At 45.4% G+C, this 20296-nt stretch overlaps 1 protein-coding gene across 1 annotated transcript in view; it reads left to right on the plus strand.

The window, feature by feature from the left end:
- The window catches only part of LOC136576562 (prolyl endopeptidase FAP-like), a 134765-nt gene that overhangs the window by 19543 nt on the left and 94926 nt on the right, over positions 1–20296 (plus strand). The window contains exon 3 of the mRNA XM_066575935.1: positions 12444–12542. Coding sequence (XP_066432032.1) covers positions 12444–12542 — 99 coding nt within the window. The remainder of the gene's footprint in view (positions 1–12443; positions 12543–20296) is intronic.

The raw sequence follows: 20296 nt of genomic DNA on the forward strand, positions 1-20296 counted from the left end.
TTCTTATGGGAACGTTCAGATTAAGGGATTTTAGACGTGCAAAAAACATCTGAACGTTCCCATGGGAAATTATTGGTTCTAACAGCTGCATGTTTTTGACACGCATGTTTTTTGCGCGTGTAGGTCTCCGTGTGAATGAGCCCTAAAGGCTTCTTCACATGGCCGTATTCGCAACTACGCTCGCTGCTACAGAGCATAGTTGCGCACTAATTTTTTTTTCTTCTCAAGGTATTCAAACTCCGTGCTAGTGCATGCGAGTGTGAGGCCTAATTCACACGAGCGTGAAATGCATGCCGTATTAACTGCGCAAAAAATTGTGGCTGATAAAACCAATGGATTCCTATGAAATGTTCAGATCGGAGAGTTTTAATCGCAATAAAAAAAACTTCAAATAATAGGACTCACGTAACTGAAATTTCCTGCTGCGTTAAAAGATCGGACCTGACCTATCTTTGGCACGCAAGGTGCAGGAGTTTTCATAGACTCCTATGGGAGCAGGATAACAATGGGGATGGGGAGGAAAATTAGCTAAACATTCTGATAGTTTAAACTTCTAAACAATCGGAAAGCAGATGAAGGAAGATAAGGGGGAGCGAGTGCTGCCACGCCACTGAACACAGAAGCACATTTTAAATGTCCCGCTGTTAGATACTGTTAGTCCCTGCGGGGCTGAGGGGACTAACAGGAGTCTACAGCGAGACATTTAAAATGTGCAGTTCAGCTGTCGAGGAATTCCCCATAGCAGGGAGAGAAGGAATTCCTCTGCAGGGGAACCTCTCTCTCCCTGCATTGGGAAGAGATAGAGGTGAAGGAAAGCCCCAGGGGAAAGACCCTTCTCTGTGGAGCTTCCCTTCATCTCAGCCGAGGAGAAAAAGGAAATCCCCAGCAGTGTGATGTCGGAGTTTGCCTGCAGGGGAGAAAAAGAAAAACCCCAGCAGCGTGGGATTTCCTTATTCTCCCCTGCAGCCGAAGCCCAACATCGCCGACGCAGGGATATCCAGCCCAGCTGAGATAAAAGTAAGTCCTGGAGGTTGCCCCGGGGCTTTTCTTCATCTCTCTCTCCCCTCTCAGAGCTGCAGCGCTCGTTTTCAGCGACATTCAGCTCCGGATTGTGTGAATGGGCAATTTCACTGCTAATTACGCTCGTGGATTGATTTGGGAAAATCGTCCATTCATGCTATTTTTCGCACAGTTACTGCAGTTTTTTTGCGTTGGTAAGTTCGAATTTCACGCTCGTGTGAATGAGGCCTGAATAAAACAGCGTGAAGATAGGTCATGCCCAATCTTTCCCGCACGTAGTTATTACTGGATATAGGGCAAGTCCTATCTTTTCTCACCCGTTCTATTAACGGGCGAGAATACCACTACCATTCAAATCAGTGGTTCCATTTCATTCTGTGAAAATCACGTCCGCATAACGGGATAAAATTACACCCATATGAAGAAGCCTTCAGCCCAGTATAGGATGCAGCACTGCTGCACAATCAGACTACTTGCTTGCCATGGGATCTGCTTACTCCAAATTATATATTGTTATAGCGAACGTGCGAATGATATCCACTTGTTCGCTCATGCAACTTGTTTATACAGCAGATACATCATTGACTCGTTATAACGAAAAATCATTCAGTCGTTCTCATTCGCTGTATATGTGAATGAAAATGCCTGAATGATTAGTATTTAAACCAAACAATCAGTGAGCGAGCCAACGATTTACCGTTCATTTTTTGCCCGTCTGAACAATTTTTTGAATGATAATCGTTACGTGTAAAAGGGCCTTTAGATTCTACAATCTATTTCTCCACTGTGTAACGTAATAATGAGCCGCGGTTGATGAACCCCCGAAAGTCTCCTTTCCAGCACAGTATAAATCAGCAGGCATCTTGCTTCTCTATTGTATAAAGGCAAGCAAGCATGATTGGTGACAAACCTATAAAGGCTTTTATCTCTTCCCGGCCCGGCTGTACGTGATGCAGCAGCGTTCTCCAGAGTATTAGTTCCAGCCAGCGCACATGTCAGCTCTACTATTGACACTGGTCAGCGTCCGTCCGCAGTAACGCCAAAGGAAGCTGTCAGGCAGATGAAGAAGCCGTCTGTAAATAAATATCCATTTCAAAGCAAATATTTACTGTAATGACACACGCTGAACGCTCGCGCCAAAGTTCATGCAGCAAGAAAGAAGAAAAACCTGGAGCAAAGATATCCAAATGCATTCTATTCAAAGTAATACAAAGTAAGGGCTCCTTCACACAGGCGTATTTGCGTGAGTTTTTGTGCTATGAACGAGGATCAGGACCGCGGTGATGGCATGGCATCAGTCCCCGCCCACGTGATCCACACATCGGCACATGCTCAGTGCAATTCCAGCAATGGATGCCAAACTGAGTATTTCTCTGCTGCTGCGTGGATGGGTTGGTCAGCTGGGAGGCATGTGCCCCCCTCCCATTATTTAAAGTGAAAATAGCAATAAATACGAGGTATTAGTTAATATTTTGGGCAAAATATGGAAGCCCACAAGCCCATGTCAAGGGTCCTCATCCTCCTGCAGGTCCCTACAGTACCATCTCTTAGAAGGAGGACATATTCAAGAAAATATCTGCAAGCTCCCATACTTACTGTTCGGGCTTAAACAGAAAACTATGATTTTGCCAGTTTTTGCAGGTGTGGAAGTCGTGCCTGCAAAATGTGACAAAACGAAGGCATTAATTTCAATGGCTTCATTTTCAAGGCCATGTTTCTCGCACAATATTACTACGTGCGAGAAAAAATAGGCCTTGCCCTGTCTTTCTTGCACATAGTTTTCATACGTGCGAGATAGCCCGATATCATGCATGCCAACATGCAATGTCCTCTTGGAATGCGACGAATTTTGTCTTCAAAACACCTCGCAACACTTCAAGGAAGTAGAGATGGATTTTCTGTTTACATTGTCACTACTGTGGCTGCTGATCGACTGTTATAGTCCATGTAAAGATGACGGGGACCAGGGTAAGTACAGTGGTGCCTTGGGTTAAGAGTTTGATTCGTTCCGTGACGAAGCTCTTCACCCAAAACACTCGTAAGTCAAATCAGTTTTCCCCAATTGAAATGAACGGAAAAGCCATTAATCAGTTCCGGATCGCAAGCTCTCCCATTGATTTCAGCAGCGGCGGCCCAATTAAAAACAAGCAATGCTGCAATGTGGAAGCAGGCTCGTAACCTGAGTTTTTGCCCTTAAATTATGAGCAAAAATTTGGGAGAGAGTCTGCTCGCAAGTCAAAAAGATCGCAAGCTGAGGCACTCGCAACCCAAGGTATCACTGTACTTTTTTTTGTTATTTAAGTGCCCATTGCACCAAAGTTTTGATCTCGGATCAAGTAGAAAAAATTTGCACCAGCACAGTTTAACCCATGACCTCGGTTCAGATCTAGGTTCAATTTGATCCCCCAATTTTGGCAGATCAAACTAGTTTAGCAGCTTAAATCCAAGATGGCGGACTAGGCTGACAGCCTGAAAAGTTTTTCCTGGCTGGTAGCGGCCATGTTCCTACTATCGCTATGAATGCTGGGTAGTTCACCTGACTACAATCACCAGGCACCGTGCACAGTACTTTTTGGGGGGTTCAACCTTTTATTGCAGATCAAGAGAACTTGGTTTGGCAAATCTTAGATGAAAAAGTGTTTGCGCAAGACTTTTTTCCTTAAACCAAGGGGAAAATTGACTAAGCCTGGCATTCCCTGCTTAAGGATATTCATATCTAGTAAAAATTGCATGCACTTGTTTAAGGGGTGGAGACGGACACTGATATATTGGCTTTTTGAATACCAAAAGCTCTATCCATAGCGAGGAGGCGTCAATATGGATCCAATAGAAATGAAGGGGACCTTTGTGTTGACGGATCCATTTGTCTATGTTGGGTTTTCGCCTTTAGCTTTTTTTAAGTTTGGGTTTTTCTTGGGGGATATAACCCAAGATAAATCTAGAAATGCTAAATAGTTTTCCTCCTGAGCATAAAACCAAATATTTGTATGTAATGTGCCGCATGCAGTGACTCATATCGTTGTTTTTCTGTTTTCATGTCTGCGGATGAATACACATTCCATATGCAGTTTGTTCCCTTGCAGTTGACAGGAACAAAACTCCTGCCACCCAGATGGCCAGTGCCTACATTTTATAGCATCATTTTTTTTAACATAGCCAACCCCAATATTTCACTTTCTGATGGTTAGCAGATGGGCCTTTTCACCACCTTTACTGATGGACAGTCACATGAAAAAGAGCAATATGGAACATTTAATTAATTGCCACTAATAGTAGAATTGAACAAATGCCAGATCTAAAATGATTTCCATCGGTGTTAGTCTGAGATGGTTCCCGAGAATGAAGGGCTGAGACTGAAGATTATTTTTCTTGAAATTTTTCCTAAGCACAAAGATTGAACTCCTGAGAAGTCATACAAGTTTGTAATGTTGTCTGTATAGAAGACGCTCAGGCGGAAAAAAATCTCTTTCTATATTCTGCTTCACTTATTTTGTAGATACATTATCAGATCCATTGTGTTCTTAAACTGTTGTCTTGAAAATGGAAAAACAGATGCTTAAAAAAAATACTAATTTGCAATTCAATTTTATTTTTATTTGCTCTCCTGTTAACCTAATTGCAAGTAATTAGACAAAATCATACACTTCATCATAATTAAAATGAAAGCCGTCATTGGGTTAAAGTCACTGGAGTCGGCTGCATACTTCTGTAGTCGTGGTGCCACTAATCTCTATCACTGCTTCCTGTTACTATACTGATCTCCCTTCTTTTGCATGAGCACTTCTTACGCCTAGTTCCCAGAGCTCTTGATGTGTCAAGCGGGTGGTCCCCACCAGAGGCGTAACTTGAAACTCCTGGGCCCCAATGCAAAACCTGGAACGGGGCCCCCAACTATAATGCTTTATTCATAGTACTGGGCTTCCTATATGGAGAACAGAGGCCTTATGGGCCCCCCAAGGCTCCTGGGCCCGGGTGCAACCGCATACCCTGCATCCTCTATAGTTACGCCCCTGGTCCCCACTGCTCATTGTCAATTAAGCCCGAGCGTCACCCATTGAGAGTGCTGAGGAACAACCAGCTGACACACTAAGAGTGTTGGAAGTCGGACCTAAAAGGAACCCCCCCCCCCATCCAGGCAAAGGGAGTATGGGGGAAAAAATGGGGTCAGTCAGTGGGGCTCGATAGGGAATACCTGTAATCCTGGAACAACCTCTTTAATTAATTACATTGCAAATGAAAGAATTTTTTTAATGTTTTTTTTTTAAAGTTTTTCCATATAAACAACCCAAAAATCTGGTGCAGAAAGGTGGTAGAGGAGGTAAAGGGGTGAAGGTGTTAGTCAAGACAAAAGGATAAAACATTGCTTGGCCAATTTAATGACATGTCCTCTTTAATGTGAGAAGAAAAAGTATTCAAATAAAAAAAATGATTAAAGGGGTTGTAAATGGATCACAAGCTATCCCCTATCCACAGGACAGGGCATAACTTGCTGGTTAGTGTGGGTCTCACCTCCAACACTTCCACGATCCTGAGAATGGAGGTCCAGTGTCCCCTGTCCTCCACACTGCAAGCTTACTGCACCCCCCACAGTGTGGAGGAGACTGAATAAAGCGCTAGACGTAAAAGTTTTGTGCCGCTTCATTCACTTTGAATAAGACTGCGATGGATAGTTGAGCAGCAAGACTTCAGGTACTTCAAGGAAATTTAAAAGCTGTCTACAAATATCTGAAGGGTTGTCGCCAGTGCAGAGGGATCAGCCCTATTCTCATTTGTACAAGGAAAGACTAGAAGCAATGGGATGAAACTGAAAGGGAGGAGACACAGATTAGATATTAGATAGTGAGGGTGATCAATGAGTGGAACAGGTTACCACGGGAGGTGGTGAGTTCTCCTTCAATGGAAGTGTTCAAACAAAGGCTGGACAAATATCTGTTTGGGATGATTTAGTGAATCCTGCACTAAGCAGGGGGTTGGACCGATGACCCTGGAGGTCCCTTCTAACTCTAACATTCTATGATTCTGTCAGTCCCAGTGAAATGAATGGAGCTGTGGCCACGCATGCTCGGCCACATTCATTTTGACATCACTGCTGGATGAAGAGACCCTGGAACCCCTTCCATTGATTACATTGCAAATGTAATCCACAGCTGTAAATCATTACTTTTTCCATATAAAACAACCTAAAAATCTAGGGAAAGGTGGTAAAGGGGTGAAGGTTTTAGTTAAGGCTAAAAGAAACAACATTGCTTGGTCTTCAGTAGTCATTGTTATTGATTCCCTATGTTGCCTACAGACATGCAATAATATGGACTTGGTCAAACCGTTGGTTGCCAAACAGCTGATTTCACGTTGCAAGTCATATTGGGGGAAATGTATTTAGACCAGCGTTTTATACACCAGTCTAATGGCTCTTTTACATGGGCTGATCATCATGAATGAGTGTTCATTAGAATGCACATTCTCTTGCTCATTGCTCTGTGTGAGAAGGGCAGCCATCAGCTGATGAACAAGAGAATGCTCCGCTGATCGCATCTTTTGTGTAGCCAGAAAAATGATTGCTCGTGGTAGCACCATCGCCCTGTGTAAAACGGGTATATGCGGCAGAGAAAGATGAAAATGAATTAAGGACACGGGGGGAGGGAGGGGGGTATTCTCATATGAATGATCTTTCGATTCCCTGTAGATCCTCTGTAGAGTCTATATTGGCCTGTTTAAAAGAGTAAGCAAAGAAGAGACAATCTCGATGATCAATGCTCATCAAACGTAAAAAAACTAGAGATGAGCGAACGTACTCGTCCGAGCTTGATGCTCGTTCGAGTATTAGCGTGTTCGAGATGCTCGTTACTAGAGGCGAGCACCACGCGATGTTCGAGTTACTTTCACTTTCATCTCTGAGACGTTAGCGCGCTTTTCTTGCCAATAGAAAGACAGGGAAGGCATTACAACTTCCCCCTGCGACGTTCAAGCCCTATACCACCCCCCTGTAGTGAGTGGCTGGCGAGATCAGGTGTCACCCGAGTATATAAATCGGCCCCTCCCGCGGCTTGCCACAGATGCATTCTGACAGAGATCAGGGAAAGTGCTGCTGGTGCCGGAGCTGCTATAGGGAGAGCGTTAGGAGTGATTTTAGGCTTCAAGAACCCCAACGGTCCTTCTTAGGGCCACATGTGACCGTGTGCAGTACTGTTGAGGCTGCTTTTAGCAGTGTTGCACAATTGTTTGTTTTTTTTGTATATCGGCCATGCAGAGCATTGCGTCCTCAGTCTACAGTCATTGTACAGAGTATAGGGCCAGTACTGGTGAGGCAGGGAAAGAGATATTCAGGCTATATAGGCAGTGGGCTTTTTCCAAAAAATTGGGGAAAAATACTATATTTGGGCTGCCTGTGACCGTCTTCAGTTTACTGCGTGTCTGCTGGGCGTAGTAGTCCTAATTAATACGCAGCTAAGCGTTACATCAGGCTTGCGCAAAATTGTTTCCTGGATTTGCTGTCTCTGTTACATCAGCGCCGTCATCCCGCCAGAGGGAAACAGTATACATAATATTATACGCTGCCTACAGTATCTATCTGCTGGGGGTAGTAGTCCTAATTAATACGCAGCTAAGCGTTACAGCAGGCTTGCGCAAAATTGTTTCCTGGATCTGCTGTCTCTGTTACATCAGCGCCGTCATCCCGCCAGAGGGAAACAGTATACATAATATTATATGCTGCCTACAGTATCTATCTGCTGGGGGTAGTAGTCCTAATTAATATGCAGCTAAGCGTTACAGCAGGCTGGCGCAAAATTGTTTGCTGGATCTGCTGTCTCTGTTACATCAGCGCCGTCATCCCGCCAGAGGGAAACAGTATACATAATATTATACGCTGCCTACAGTATCTATCTGCTGGGGGTAGTAGTCCTAATTAATACGCAGCTAAGCGTTACAGCAGGCTAGCGCAAAATTGTTTCCTGGATCTGCTGTCTCTGTTACATCAGCGCCGTCATCCCACCAGAGGGAAACAGTATACATAATATTATACGCTGCCTACAGTATCTATCTGCTGGGGGTAGTAGTCCTATATAATACGCAGCTAAGCGTTACAGCAGGCTTGCGCAAAATTGTTTCCTGGATCTGCTGTGCGTTCCGTAAGGGAAGTCAGCCTCCAACCACAGGCCAATAAGCGGCACATTTAATTACAGCGTTTTGTTTCTGCACTACTGGTAATACAGCATGCTGAGGGGTAGGGGTAGGCCTAGAGGACGTGGACGCGGGCGAGGACGCGGAGGCCCAAGTCAGGGTGTGGGCACAGGCCGAGCTCCTGATCCAGGTGTATCGCAGCCGACTGCTGCGGGATTAGGAGAGAGGCACATTTCTGGCGTCCCCACATTCATTTCACAATTAATGGGTCCACGCGGTAGACCTTTATTAGAAAATGAGCAGTGTGAGCAGGTCCTGTCGTGGATGGCAGAAAGTGCATCCAGCAATCTATCGACCACCCAGAGTTCTATGCCGTCCACTGCTGCAACTCTGAATCCTCTGGCTGCTGCTCCTCCTTCCTCCCAGCCTCCTCACTCCATTACAATGACACATTCTGAGGAGCAGGCAGACTCCCAGGAACTGTTCTCGGGCCCCTGCCCAGAATGGGCAGCAATGGTTCCGAATCCTCTCCCACTGGAGGAGTTTGTCGTGACCGATGCCCAACCTTTGGAAAGTTCCCGGGGTCCGGGGGATGAGGCTGGGGACTTCCGGCAACTGTGTCAAGAGCTTTCAGTTGGTGAGGAGGACGATGACGATGAGACACAGTTGTCTATCACTCAGGTAGTAGTAATTGGAGTAAGTCCGAGGGAGGAGCGCACAGAGGATTCGGAGGAAGAGCAGCAGGACGATGAGGTGACTGACCCCACCTGGTTTGCTACGCCTACTGAGGACAGGTCTTCAGAGGGGGAGGCAAGTGCAGCAGCAGGGCAGGTTGGAAGAGGCAGTGCGGTGGCAAGGGGTAGAGGCAGGGCCAGACCGAATAATCCACCAACTGTTTCCCAAAGCGCCCCCTCGCGCCATGCCACCCTGCAGAGGCCGAGGTGCTCAAAGGTCTGGCAGTTTTTTTACTGAGAGTGCAGACGACCGACGAACAGTGGTGTGCAACCTTTGTCGCGCCAAGATCAGCCGGGGAGCCACCACCACCAGCCTCACCACCACCAGCATGCGCAGACATATGATGGCCAAGCACCCCACAAGGTGGGACAAAGGCCGTTCACCACCTCCGGTTTGCACCGCTGCCTCTCCCCCTGTGCCCCAACCTGCCACTGAGATCCAACCCCCCTATCAGGACACAGGCACTACCGTCTCCTGGCCTGCACCCACACCCTCACCTCCGCTGTGCTCGGCCCCATCCACCAATGTCTCTCAGTGCACCGTCCAGCCGTCACTAGCGCAAGTGTTGGAGCGCAAGTACGCCGCCACGCACCCGCACGCTCAAGCGTTAAACGTGCACATAGCCAAATTTCTCAGCCTGGAGATGCTGCCATATAGGGTTGTGGAAACGGAGGCTTTCAAAGGTATGATGGCGGCCGTGGCCCCGCGCTACTCAGTTCCCAGTCGCCACTACTTTTCCCGATGTGCCGTCCCAGCCCTGCACGACCACATCTCCCGCAACATTGTACGCGCCCTCACCAACGCGGTTACTGGCGAGGTCCACTTAACAACGGACATGTGGACAAGCACAGGCGGGCAGGGCCACTATATCTCCCTGATGGCACATTGGGTGAATTTAGTGAAGGCTGGGACAGAGGGTGGTGTGGCTATGAGGCCAGCGTGTGGCATGAGTGCAGCTGAAGGCTGCGCAGGGACACTTTGGTGTGCGCTGTGGACACTGGGTCGTGCGGGGGGGGGGGGGGGGGGGCAGCATGTAACCCAGGAGAAGTGGCAGCGGAGTGTCATGCAGGCAGTGATTGTGCTTTGTTGGAGGTAGTGTGCTTAGCTAAGGTATGCATTGCTAATGAGGGCTTTTCAGAAGTAAAAGTTGTTGGGAGGGGGGGGGGGCCCACTCTTGCCGCTATTGTGGCTTAATAGTGGGACCTGGGAACTTGAGATGCAGCCCAATATGTAGCCCCTCGCCTGCCCTATCCGTTGCTGTGTCGTTCCCATCACTTTCTTGAATTGCCCAGATTTTCACAAATGAAAACCTTAGCGAGCATCGGCGATATACAAAAATGCTCGGGTCGCCCATTGACTTCAATGGGGTTCGTTACTCGAAACGAACCCTTGAGCATCGCGAAAATTTCTGCCCGAGTAACGAGCACCCGAGCATTTTGGTGCTCGCTCATCTCTAAAAAAAACGTAATTCATAAAAAGAGTGTAATAAATGACTAAATGATTTACAAACTGATACAGAGGGAGAGAGCACCCTTCCCATGAGTGCTTACAGTCTACAAGCTATGTGCTGCCATAGATTTCCATAATAGTTTATGCTAGTTTCTGGTGAAAACTGTAGTAAATCTGATAAGCAGGGGAAGCCCCTCTGCTTTTTGCAAAGCCCACCCACTTTTCAAAAAGTGGCAAGCAGGGTGCAAAAATTTGTAACCTTTTGACACAATAAAACTGGCTTATAGGGGTTGTCCGGTAGTAAACTGTAGATGGCCTATCCTTAAAACAGATCATCAATAGCAGATCGGTGGAGGTTAGTCGCCCAGGACACCCCCCACTTTCTGAACAGCTATGTGCTGAGGCCAACACGCTTGTGCACTGAGCTGGTTTCTACAGGAAGCAGACTGCTCCGTTTTTATAGCAGTGGTTAGGCTTGGCATTGCAAGCCAAGGTCCTGTTCACTTAAATTGGAGCTTGGCCTGCAATAGCAAGCCTGGCCCCTGCAGTAAGAACAGAGCTGTCTACTTCCTGCAGAAATCAGTTCATTGCACCAATCCAGCAAACAGCTGTTTGGCAGTGGTCCTGGGTGGCAGACCCCGAATGATCTTCTATCGATTGCCTGTCCCGTGCATAGGCCATTTATAGTTTATAACTGGACAACGCCTTTAAATCTTAAATACCCCCCACCCCACCCTCCATGGATTATCCTCACAGAGACCCAGCTGGTTGGGAGTTTTTATTTATATATCCTAGCCTAGCAAAAAGGCTGCCCATGAATATTTATCTGGGGTTCCATTCTTGTCCAGCCGCCTGAAATCAGATCAGAATAGAGTCGCTTGACCTGTTTGGCACTCCAGAAATGAGTATATGAGTTAGAGGCTACAGGATCTACGGGATAAGCCATAAAAGTAAGGCTGGATTCACATTGGCGATTTTCACGTGTGAGTTTTGTCCGACTGTGATATGGACAGAACCTGTGTGCGAACATAACACATAGATTTCAATGTGTGTTTTTTCATGTTATCAAATTTTCTCCCGTTATCGAAAATACAGGGTGGAAAAATGTTTGCATGTCTTATTTTTGGGCGATTCCTCACAAGTAATTGCTCATTACTTTCTATGGGATTGTTAAAATAATGGCATCCCATTCCATTCAGTTCACACACGAGTGCGGTACGATTTTTAACATTGTGAAACTATTGGAAGCATATGTGAGCTTTTAACGTGTGTGAAAAACTTGTAAAAATCGCAAGTATAAAGAGGTGATGTGTTTCTAAGCAAAAACGCATCACACCTACATCCAAAATCGCAGGTTTAAGAGTGCAAGTTTCTCGGACCAACATCGTACTCGACGCCTGTGAATTCAGCCCAAGGCAGGCTTCACACAAGCGAGATTCTCGCGCCAGATTTTTGAGTTGCAAGACGCACAAATCTCAAACGAATATGAACCCCATTCTTTTGATTAGGGTCACACGCATGAGCAATTGCTTTTGCCGCACTGCGTTGCAGAAAAAAAAAGTGCAACGTCATATTTTTTGGGCCTGCCCTCACATCGTGTCTCCCATTCATCTCAATGTAGCGGTCGTAGCATCACACCGCGTGCGAGGATTACCCATTGAAAACAGCTGACAAGCGTGGCTGAGAAACGTTACTTCCCAAAGTAATTCGAGGCGATTGTGATATGGAAACGCCTCGCATTTGCAGGGAAATCTCATGCTGGCGAGTGTGATATCTGGCCATGATTCACTGCCCGATATTGCACTCGCCTGTGTGAAGTTAGCCTAAGTTAGGTTCAGGTCCCACCTTTGGGTCATGCACTTATTTCCTGTTTTGGCCGCACTCTCCTTCCCTGGGCCGGCTGTATGAGGTGGCTGGGGGTACAATAAGCTAGACTGGCTGCATAACCGCCACTCACTTACATAAGAATTACTGACACAGTGTAGTCCAGCCATGCTCGGCTGTTTCCATAATCCATGTTCGACCAATGGGAGCACCTATTTAATAAGAAGTTTAAACTTTTCTTTAAATTAAAACTATAGTTAATGAGTTTGACTGGAGTTTACATAATTTATTTTTAGGTGCTGCAAAGCGACAAGATGGACTCCGCACTTTTACATTTGAAGATGTGTTCAACAGTACATTTTACACTCAGCAATACTATCACACATGGATTTCAGGTAATAAATACTATTATTTTTTCTACTAGCAGCAATGATAATATCTTCTTCTAAGGTGAGTGATTTGCAAGCACTGATGTGCACGTTTTTCAAAGTTTATCTATTTATGTTACGCCTGAGCTGGGCACTAAACACCTCGTCTGGTTTGGACATGAAATGTGCCCCGTAAGGATGGATATGCACAGAATATGCTGACATGTAGAACACAATATATTTATAAGAAAACATAAAAATGGGAAAAAATGGGAAATCTAACCCTAACCTTCTGATTCATGGAGGCCCTACCTAAAAGTGGAGCACTCACCCTGATGAGGGTAACCCTATGTCAGGAATCTGGGGCAACTCTCACTTTCCCTAGTTGTAAAAACAGGGATAAAGGTAGCTACAATGGGAAACAAAATATACAGCGATATTAAGCAAGCATGCAATAAACCACATGGGGCTCTATTGCAAACTTTAGAATTAGTCAGGAGACATATATGTTCAGGCACCTGCATTGTGTAGGATGATGATAAGCGTGATACATGAAATAAAATGATGTCACAGCAGCTATATCCACAGCTCTTCAGGTAGTAACGTCTGCAGTGGAGCCCAACAAATTTTATGGCGGTGTAGATAATGTGATATGTCGTGACGCCAGTGCCATATAGCAAAATATTTAGGTGAAAAGAGTCAGTAATACGCAGAGGCCAGTGGTTATGAAAATATTAAAATAAACCTTCTTTACTCAAATTTCATCAGAGCTAGCAAGACAGCATTTGTCTCAGTATAGGGTGAAACCAGGTAGCATTTTTCCACAGAAATTAGATTGGCAGATCAAATAATTTCTATGGAAGATGGCCGAGGATGTTTTGGAGAGATGATGTGGCAATATCGCCATTTATATACCGTGGCCTTCTAACCTTTGTCAATCTACAACATGGCCATTCTGTTACTAGTATTAGACAAATCCTGGCCCTGGCTGTTGCGCTGTCTCCATCACTCAGAGCACTTCACGAGGCCTCTGTCACTTCTGGGACACTTCCTGGCTATCAGGCACCTTTACATGTTACCTTACGTATACAGAATCACAGTCAGGGACTACCACTTGAAGAGGGACTGTAGCAGTTCAGGCGCTAGGATGGAGCCTCAGGTGTAGCAGTTGCAGGTCTGGAGAGTAGTCAGGTAAGGGCCAGGAGTCAGCAATGGGAAGTCTCAGTTTACAGTACAATGGTTGAGGCGGGTAACATAGTCAGATGGAAAGCCAGGAGTCGGTAACAGGAAGTCTCGGTTTGCAGTACAATGAATGAGGAAGGTAATGTAGTCAGATGGAAAGCCAGAAGTCTGTAAGGAGACGTCTCAGTTTGCAGGACAATGGATGAGGTGGATAACGAAGTCAGATGGAAAGCCAGGAGTTGTTATCAAGACGTCTTGACACAGTAGCAGAGGAGCAGGCAGATGTTGAGCTGATCAATGCTGTGGAGAAAAATAATCACTCGCTGGATATGCGGCAGGGTCAAGCTTTTATAGGAAGTCCCAAATAGTAGCAGGGTAGGGCTAGGACAGGGAAGTCGACATAGCAGGAGCGAGGACAATGCTTGGATCAGCAAAGGAGCTGGTCCAGCGAGCTGGATAATTAACTGGGGAGAGAAAGCACCTGGAGCACAGGAGTTCCCAACAGAGGCTTTGGTCCTTCCCCCTCCACAGCTCTCACCCGCTCTGTGATCTGTCTCACATCCTCAGTCTGCCACAGCTCTCCGCCAGATCCTCACTTCAGTGCTGTATTACGCCAGCTCACTGCTCTCCACTCACAACTATCTGCCTATCTCCTCTGACTAGCAGAGTAAAACTTCTCTCTCCAACCACCCTCAATCAACTCTAATTGCCACTTCCTTTCACGTCATCTTGTACGGGCTCTAACGCTGCCTAGTAACACACTAATCAATCACGACCTGCCTCTCAACTGTCACCCCACTATGAATTCTCCAGACAGACTGGCCAATTAGAGCTCAGACTACTGGCAGCCGATGAGAAATAGCTGGTTGCCAGGCAGATTAAATTTAGTTCTGTTGCAGGGCAGATTACCCTGGAGTCAACCCTTGCATGGCCTGGGTGAATTGCAAACCCTCATCAACTTAGTGATAGTGCTTTTGTAGGATCCTTCTGGGCCATTAGACAACATCCCATGTAATATAAATCCCAAACAGTCGTATCTAGACTGGAACCACTAGCTTCTCCAGAAATGCCCTCAACAAGAAGTATAACCGGCATCCATAGTTAGACGAAACCAAAATAAATGTGTACAGGCAAGTGCGGATTGGCCGGCTGGGACACGCATGACCCAGTTGACCAATCCATCCATAGACCAGCAGAAACGTGTGCATGTAGATGTCCAATGTCGGAATTACATCTCATCTATCTCATATCTATCTATCTACTATCTAACTATCTAATATCTATCTATCTACTATCTATCTCATATCTATCTATCTATCTATCTATCTCATATCTATTCATCACATGGCTATTTATCTATCTAATATCTATCTATCTATCTCATATTTATCTATCTAATATCTACCTATCTACTATCTAACTATCTAATATCTATCTCATATCTGTCTATCTATCTCATATCTATCTATCTCCTATCTATCTATCTCCTATCTATCTCATGTCTATCTATCTCACATCTATCTATCTCACATCTATCTATCTCACATCTATCTATCTCACATCTATCTCATCTCTCTCTCTCTCTCTATCTACTATCTAACTATCTAATATCTATCTCATACCTATCTGTCTATCTATCTCATATCTATCTATCTCATATCTATCTATCTATCTATCTCACATCTATCTCCCTCTCTCTCGCTCTATCTATCTACTATCTAACTATCTAATATCTATCTCATATCTATCTGTCTATCTGTCACATTTATCTATCGCTTATATAAAAACGAGTGAAGACAACAGGAATTGGGTTCTTAGTAAAATGTAAACTGTTATCTTTTCTAAGCCTGGGTTGTGTTCAGCCCTATTTTTACAGATTTCTGACATTAACAGATGTTCCGTGTGATAAAGTAGGTGCTAATAAATAGATGAGCATGTCCTTCTAAAAGTTTCCCTGTAAATAGTTATTAATCTATATAATAGACATTTCCTGAGTAAATACATATGTTTTAGGGCAATAAATAAATGTGGAGAATTCTCTGGCACGGAACCAAAGTCAGAATTTACATCTGTTCTTTAGGCGGAGAATAAATATTCATCATTCCAACCCATCCTTTACAGAATAATTGGAGTCTTTTGGGAGCGCTCCCTTTCTTGCTTACATTTGGGACTCTCTGCTCTAGGATTTTCTACAAAAGTATTTACATTTTTCAGTAAAGAGCATCAAACTAGATGTCATAACATGCTGCTTTGGAAACCCTTAGAACTGAAGACAGATCTCACACTCCACAGTAAGGGAATTTCACTCACTATGAATCAGATATATGCTTGTTCCAGCGGCTTTTAGGCTAAAAACTGGCGTAATGCCGTTGAATTGTTATAGAGTCTGTTGGCGTTCGAACATCTCATGAAACCAGACACTTGAATAGCCACTTTATAACAGACTCCCATCTAGTTATGACTTGGATCTCCTTTGCCTTTAGAATTGCAGCAATTCTTCATGGTGACTATCCACAGGAATCAGAGGACCCAGCGTGTGTCAAGAAAATATAGGCCTCTCACTAGCCAAGCCAAAACCCTACTGCACACTGATGAGGGGCAAACACCCCGAAACAGCTGTCTGTGTATGGATTCTGGCTTGGTTTTCAATTCCTAATTAGAGATGAGCGAGCGTACTCGGATAAGCACTACTCGCTCGAGTAATTGGCTTTATCCGAGTATCGCTGTGCTCGGGTCTAAAGATTCGGGTGCCGGCACGGAGCGGGGAGCTGCAGGGGAGAGCAGGGAGGAACGGAGGTAAGATCTTTCTGTCCTTTTCTCCCGCCCGCCCTCCCCTGCTCCCCGCTGCGACTCACCTGTCAGCCGCAGCGGCACCCGAATCTTTAGACGCGAGCACAGCGATAGTCGGATAAAGCCAATTACTCGAGCGAGTAGTGCTTATCCGAGTACGCTCGCTCATCTCTATTCCTAATCATTGTCACAAAGAGCTGTATAAAGGGTCGGACATTGATTTACAGGAATGCTGCCATCCAATAGGTGGCGCTGCAAAGGTATTGCTCCATCTTTCTTATTTGTGTATATTTCCCAGAGGAGCATGCATGGCCGTGTAAGTCTCCTCACTCACCTTCTAGGTGCTCTCCTTAAGGAGTGATGATACCCCTCCCTAAAAAAATATTCCCCACACCATTACTCCACCTCCACCAGTCTGAACTGTTAATACCTGATAGAATGGGTTCATCTCTTCATGCTACTTGCGCCAAATTCTGCCCCTCCTATCAGCACGGTGCGACAGAAATCTAGATTCATCTGACCAGGTCATGTTTTTCCGCTGTTCAGTGGTCCTAATTTGTGCTCTTTTGCCCACTGGAGTCTCACTTTTCTGTTGCTCTTAGATAGCAAAGGCTCTTGAGCTGATCACCTGCTCTTATTGCCTATCAGTGCTAAGGGAACGATGAGTTGTGCATTCAGACATGTTAGTTGGACCTCCAGCATTGTATTCCGCTACAGTTTTCTTGAATGTGCACGGCCTGTTCATCAGAACAATTCTTGACATCCTCCTCCGACCCCTTTTATTGAGTTATTAATATCCACAGGATTCCCTTTCTCAGTCAAACACAACATTCTCAGTACATTTTATACAAAACAATGGCACAATCTTGGCATTTTTTATAGACTAGTCCCAGCTAGTCTAGTAGTGATGACCAGGCATCACTGGAAGTCGTCTAGGTTGCTTGATTGTCCCGTTCTAATGTGGATTCACATGGAAACTGATCTACGGAAAACAGACTTGTTTGATTGTATTCTGAATTCCAGGGTCACGGGTCTAATTTCTATACAGGGAAACTTTAATCATGAAAGAGCGGGCATCTCTAATAATGTGGTCAATCGTTGTAGGTATTCACTATATGTGCATCACTATATATGTGGCACAGAGTGCTAAGGCAGCAGAAATGCAGTCCTAAGCTCTTGCTCATGACCTGAAGGTTGGAAGTCCAATCCTTGCATAGGTAGTCAGCTCAAGGTTGATTCATTCTTCCATCCTTCTGAGGTCTGTAAAATGAGTACCCAGCTTGGTGGGGGGTAATAAATAAATTACCTGAAAGCGCTGTGGAATACGTTGGCGCTATACAAATAATAAAATTTATGTCTTATTAGAATGTCTGCAATAACTTATAGCAGAAAGTTATTTATCTGAACACAACGAATTCCCGTTGTAAAGTAATTTAAAGGGTTAACAAACTGTGGTGCAGTAAGTTATCACATGTGAAAAGACAAGGTAAACTTTGCAGCATTTTTAGCCTAAGACCCAAAATGAAAACTTGTCCGGCCGCGCAGGGTGACGTTTTGGTTTATAATAATAATGCTTTTCTTTCACCAAGCTTGGTAACACACGGGGGCTCAAAACCTCAGGCATACTAGCTGTAATGTCTGGTTCTTACTTCAAAATCTGATGTTGAAAGCAGCTTTAAAAGATGGCGTTGTTGTGCTGTCCTGCACCTCCTCCTTCCTGATGACAGCAGGACACATTGAACAAAAAAGCAGTCTCTCCTGGCCCCACCCACCTCTATTGAACTCCTTTAGCAGTCTCTTCTGGCCCCACCCAGGTCCTGCCCACCTCTATTGAAATCCTCTGCAGTCTCTCTTGCCTTCGCCCAGCTCCTGCCAACCTCCATTGAACTCAGCAGTCTCTCCTGACCCCGCCCATTGCAATTAATGGGCAGAGTTATCAGAACCAGCAGTGGTACAAAAAATACATTAACCCTTTGCAATCCAATTTTGGATTCAGGGTTTCCTAGGGGGCTTTCTCTTTCTACCATTATACAATGGCGCCATCTGCTGGCTAGAGCCAGTACTGCAGTATGGGACATGCTGGAGAGGCCCTGACAACAGAGCGTCCAGAAATATACAGTTAGAATACCCTGCCGGACATCTTCCGATATCGGAGCTGTACAGCCTTCAATCAGAAGGTCTACAGATGTGAGACAGTGGATTGGAAAGGGTTAATACTTACCTCACCAGAGCCCCCAGGACCCTGGTGCACTGCTCGGTCACTCTGTGCAGACTGTCAGCAGTGATACAACATGTATCGCAAGTAATGGATTTGAAAACCCCGCCTACAGCAAAAGAACCTTCCGTTTGGTCTGTCTCTCTCTCCGTGCTTCTGGATTTCCGCCTCTCCGGCCTTTTTGCAAGACCAAAGCTAGCACTGAAACGAGCTCTCTAAAACGGCCCCTGTGTGATTGTTTTGGGACGTTTCTTGTGAGTTATCTGCATTATCAGCTTCATTGGCTGCGCTTTCAGCTAAGGAAACAGATATTGCACATAACTGAAAACTCACCAAAACCACACAAAAACCGCACAAAAAAAGCAGCGTTTTTGCAAACACCTGTGTGAGGGAGGCTTAAACCGTTTAGGTACGATACATCTGCTGAGAAGCTGTATCTAAGCAGATTCTGTGTGTTACATCTGCCAAGGTTATGTATCTAAGCCGATCCTGTGTGATACATCTGCCCCCCCCACGTGGCAGCACTAGTAATAGTGACTGCCGATACTGCCCCCACAGTAATAGTGACCCCCCCCCCCCCACTTATACTTCAGCTGAGGACAGTTGGCCGGTGGACGCTGCTGTCAGGATCGGCTTCAGCGCGGACTTTTGAGTGAACTGCATATGTGGGAAGAATCAGACGCGCGTTAACAAGTGCTGACAGGCACTACTATGCCTGTACGACAAGAAGACCGGAAGAGGAGAATTTGTTGTAACCAAGGATGACGGAGTGGTAAGCATACAGAGCGGAAGCAGTTAGCCCCGACCCCTGTGTAGTGGCCGGCGCTTGTAATTGCAGGCGTAGTTCTTAATAAAAATCAATGACAGCTGCACCCGCAATCATGAGAACTGGCCACTACACAGGGGTCGGGGCTAACTGCTTCCGCTCTGCACCTCCATTTGTTGTTACTCTGATAGTAGGTGCCCGATCTGCGAGGTTCCCAAGCTCTGGACCCAAGCCCTTCAACTATTCATGATCTATCCTGAGGACAGGTCATCAATAGTATTTGCCCGGAAAACTGCAGTGAACAGAATCTACTGATTTCACTGGGTTTGTCCACTTAAGCGTATTTTTTTCATGCATTGTGCGATCATATTGAAAAATATACAGCATGTCCTATCTTGAACGTACCCATCGATATCAGTGGGTACTATTCTCTGCGTATTGCATGTGCAAATATGTCAATGTGAAGCTGGTTTCAACTGGGTGGAGATCAAGAACGTGAATAAAGCAGCAACATTGAGACTGATACTAATGCTCTCCATAGAGATGCATGTAATGTCCAGTCATATAATAGAGATACAAATGCAGATATTGACAATTTTGAACATTTTTTTTGTATTTGCCTCTTTTGTGTTGTGTGTTGTCTGGGTGGATGAAGGGATCTGCTCCTCCTAGTCCCTCCGCTCCATGCAGACATAGTTCACATTCAGGACTCATGAGATCACAGCTGACACATTACAGAACTCATCTCAGTAACTTACATCTATATAGAAGGGAGCTGCAGAACGTTACACGGGGTTGTTCAGGCTCATTCACATCAGCGTTTTGCTT

Source organism: Eleutherodactylus coqui, chromosome 8, assembly GCF_035609145.1.
Source record: "Eleutherodactylus coqui strain aEleCoq1 chromosome 8, aEleCoq1.hap1, whole genome shotgun sequence".
Lineage (NCBI taxonomy): Eukaryota > Metazoa > Chordata > Amphibia > Anura > Eleutherodactylidae > Eleutherodactylus > Eleutherodactylus coqui.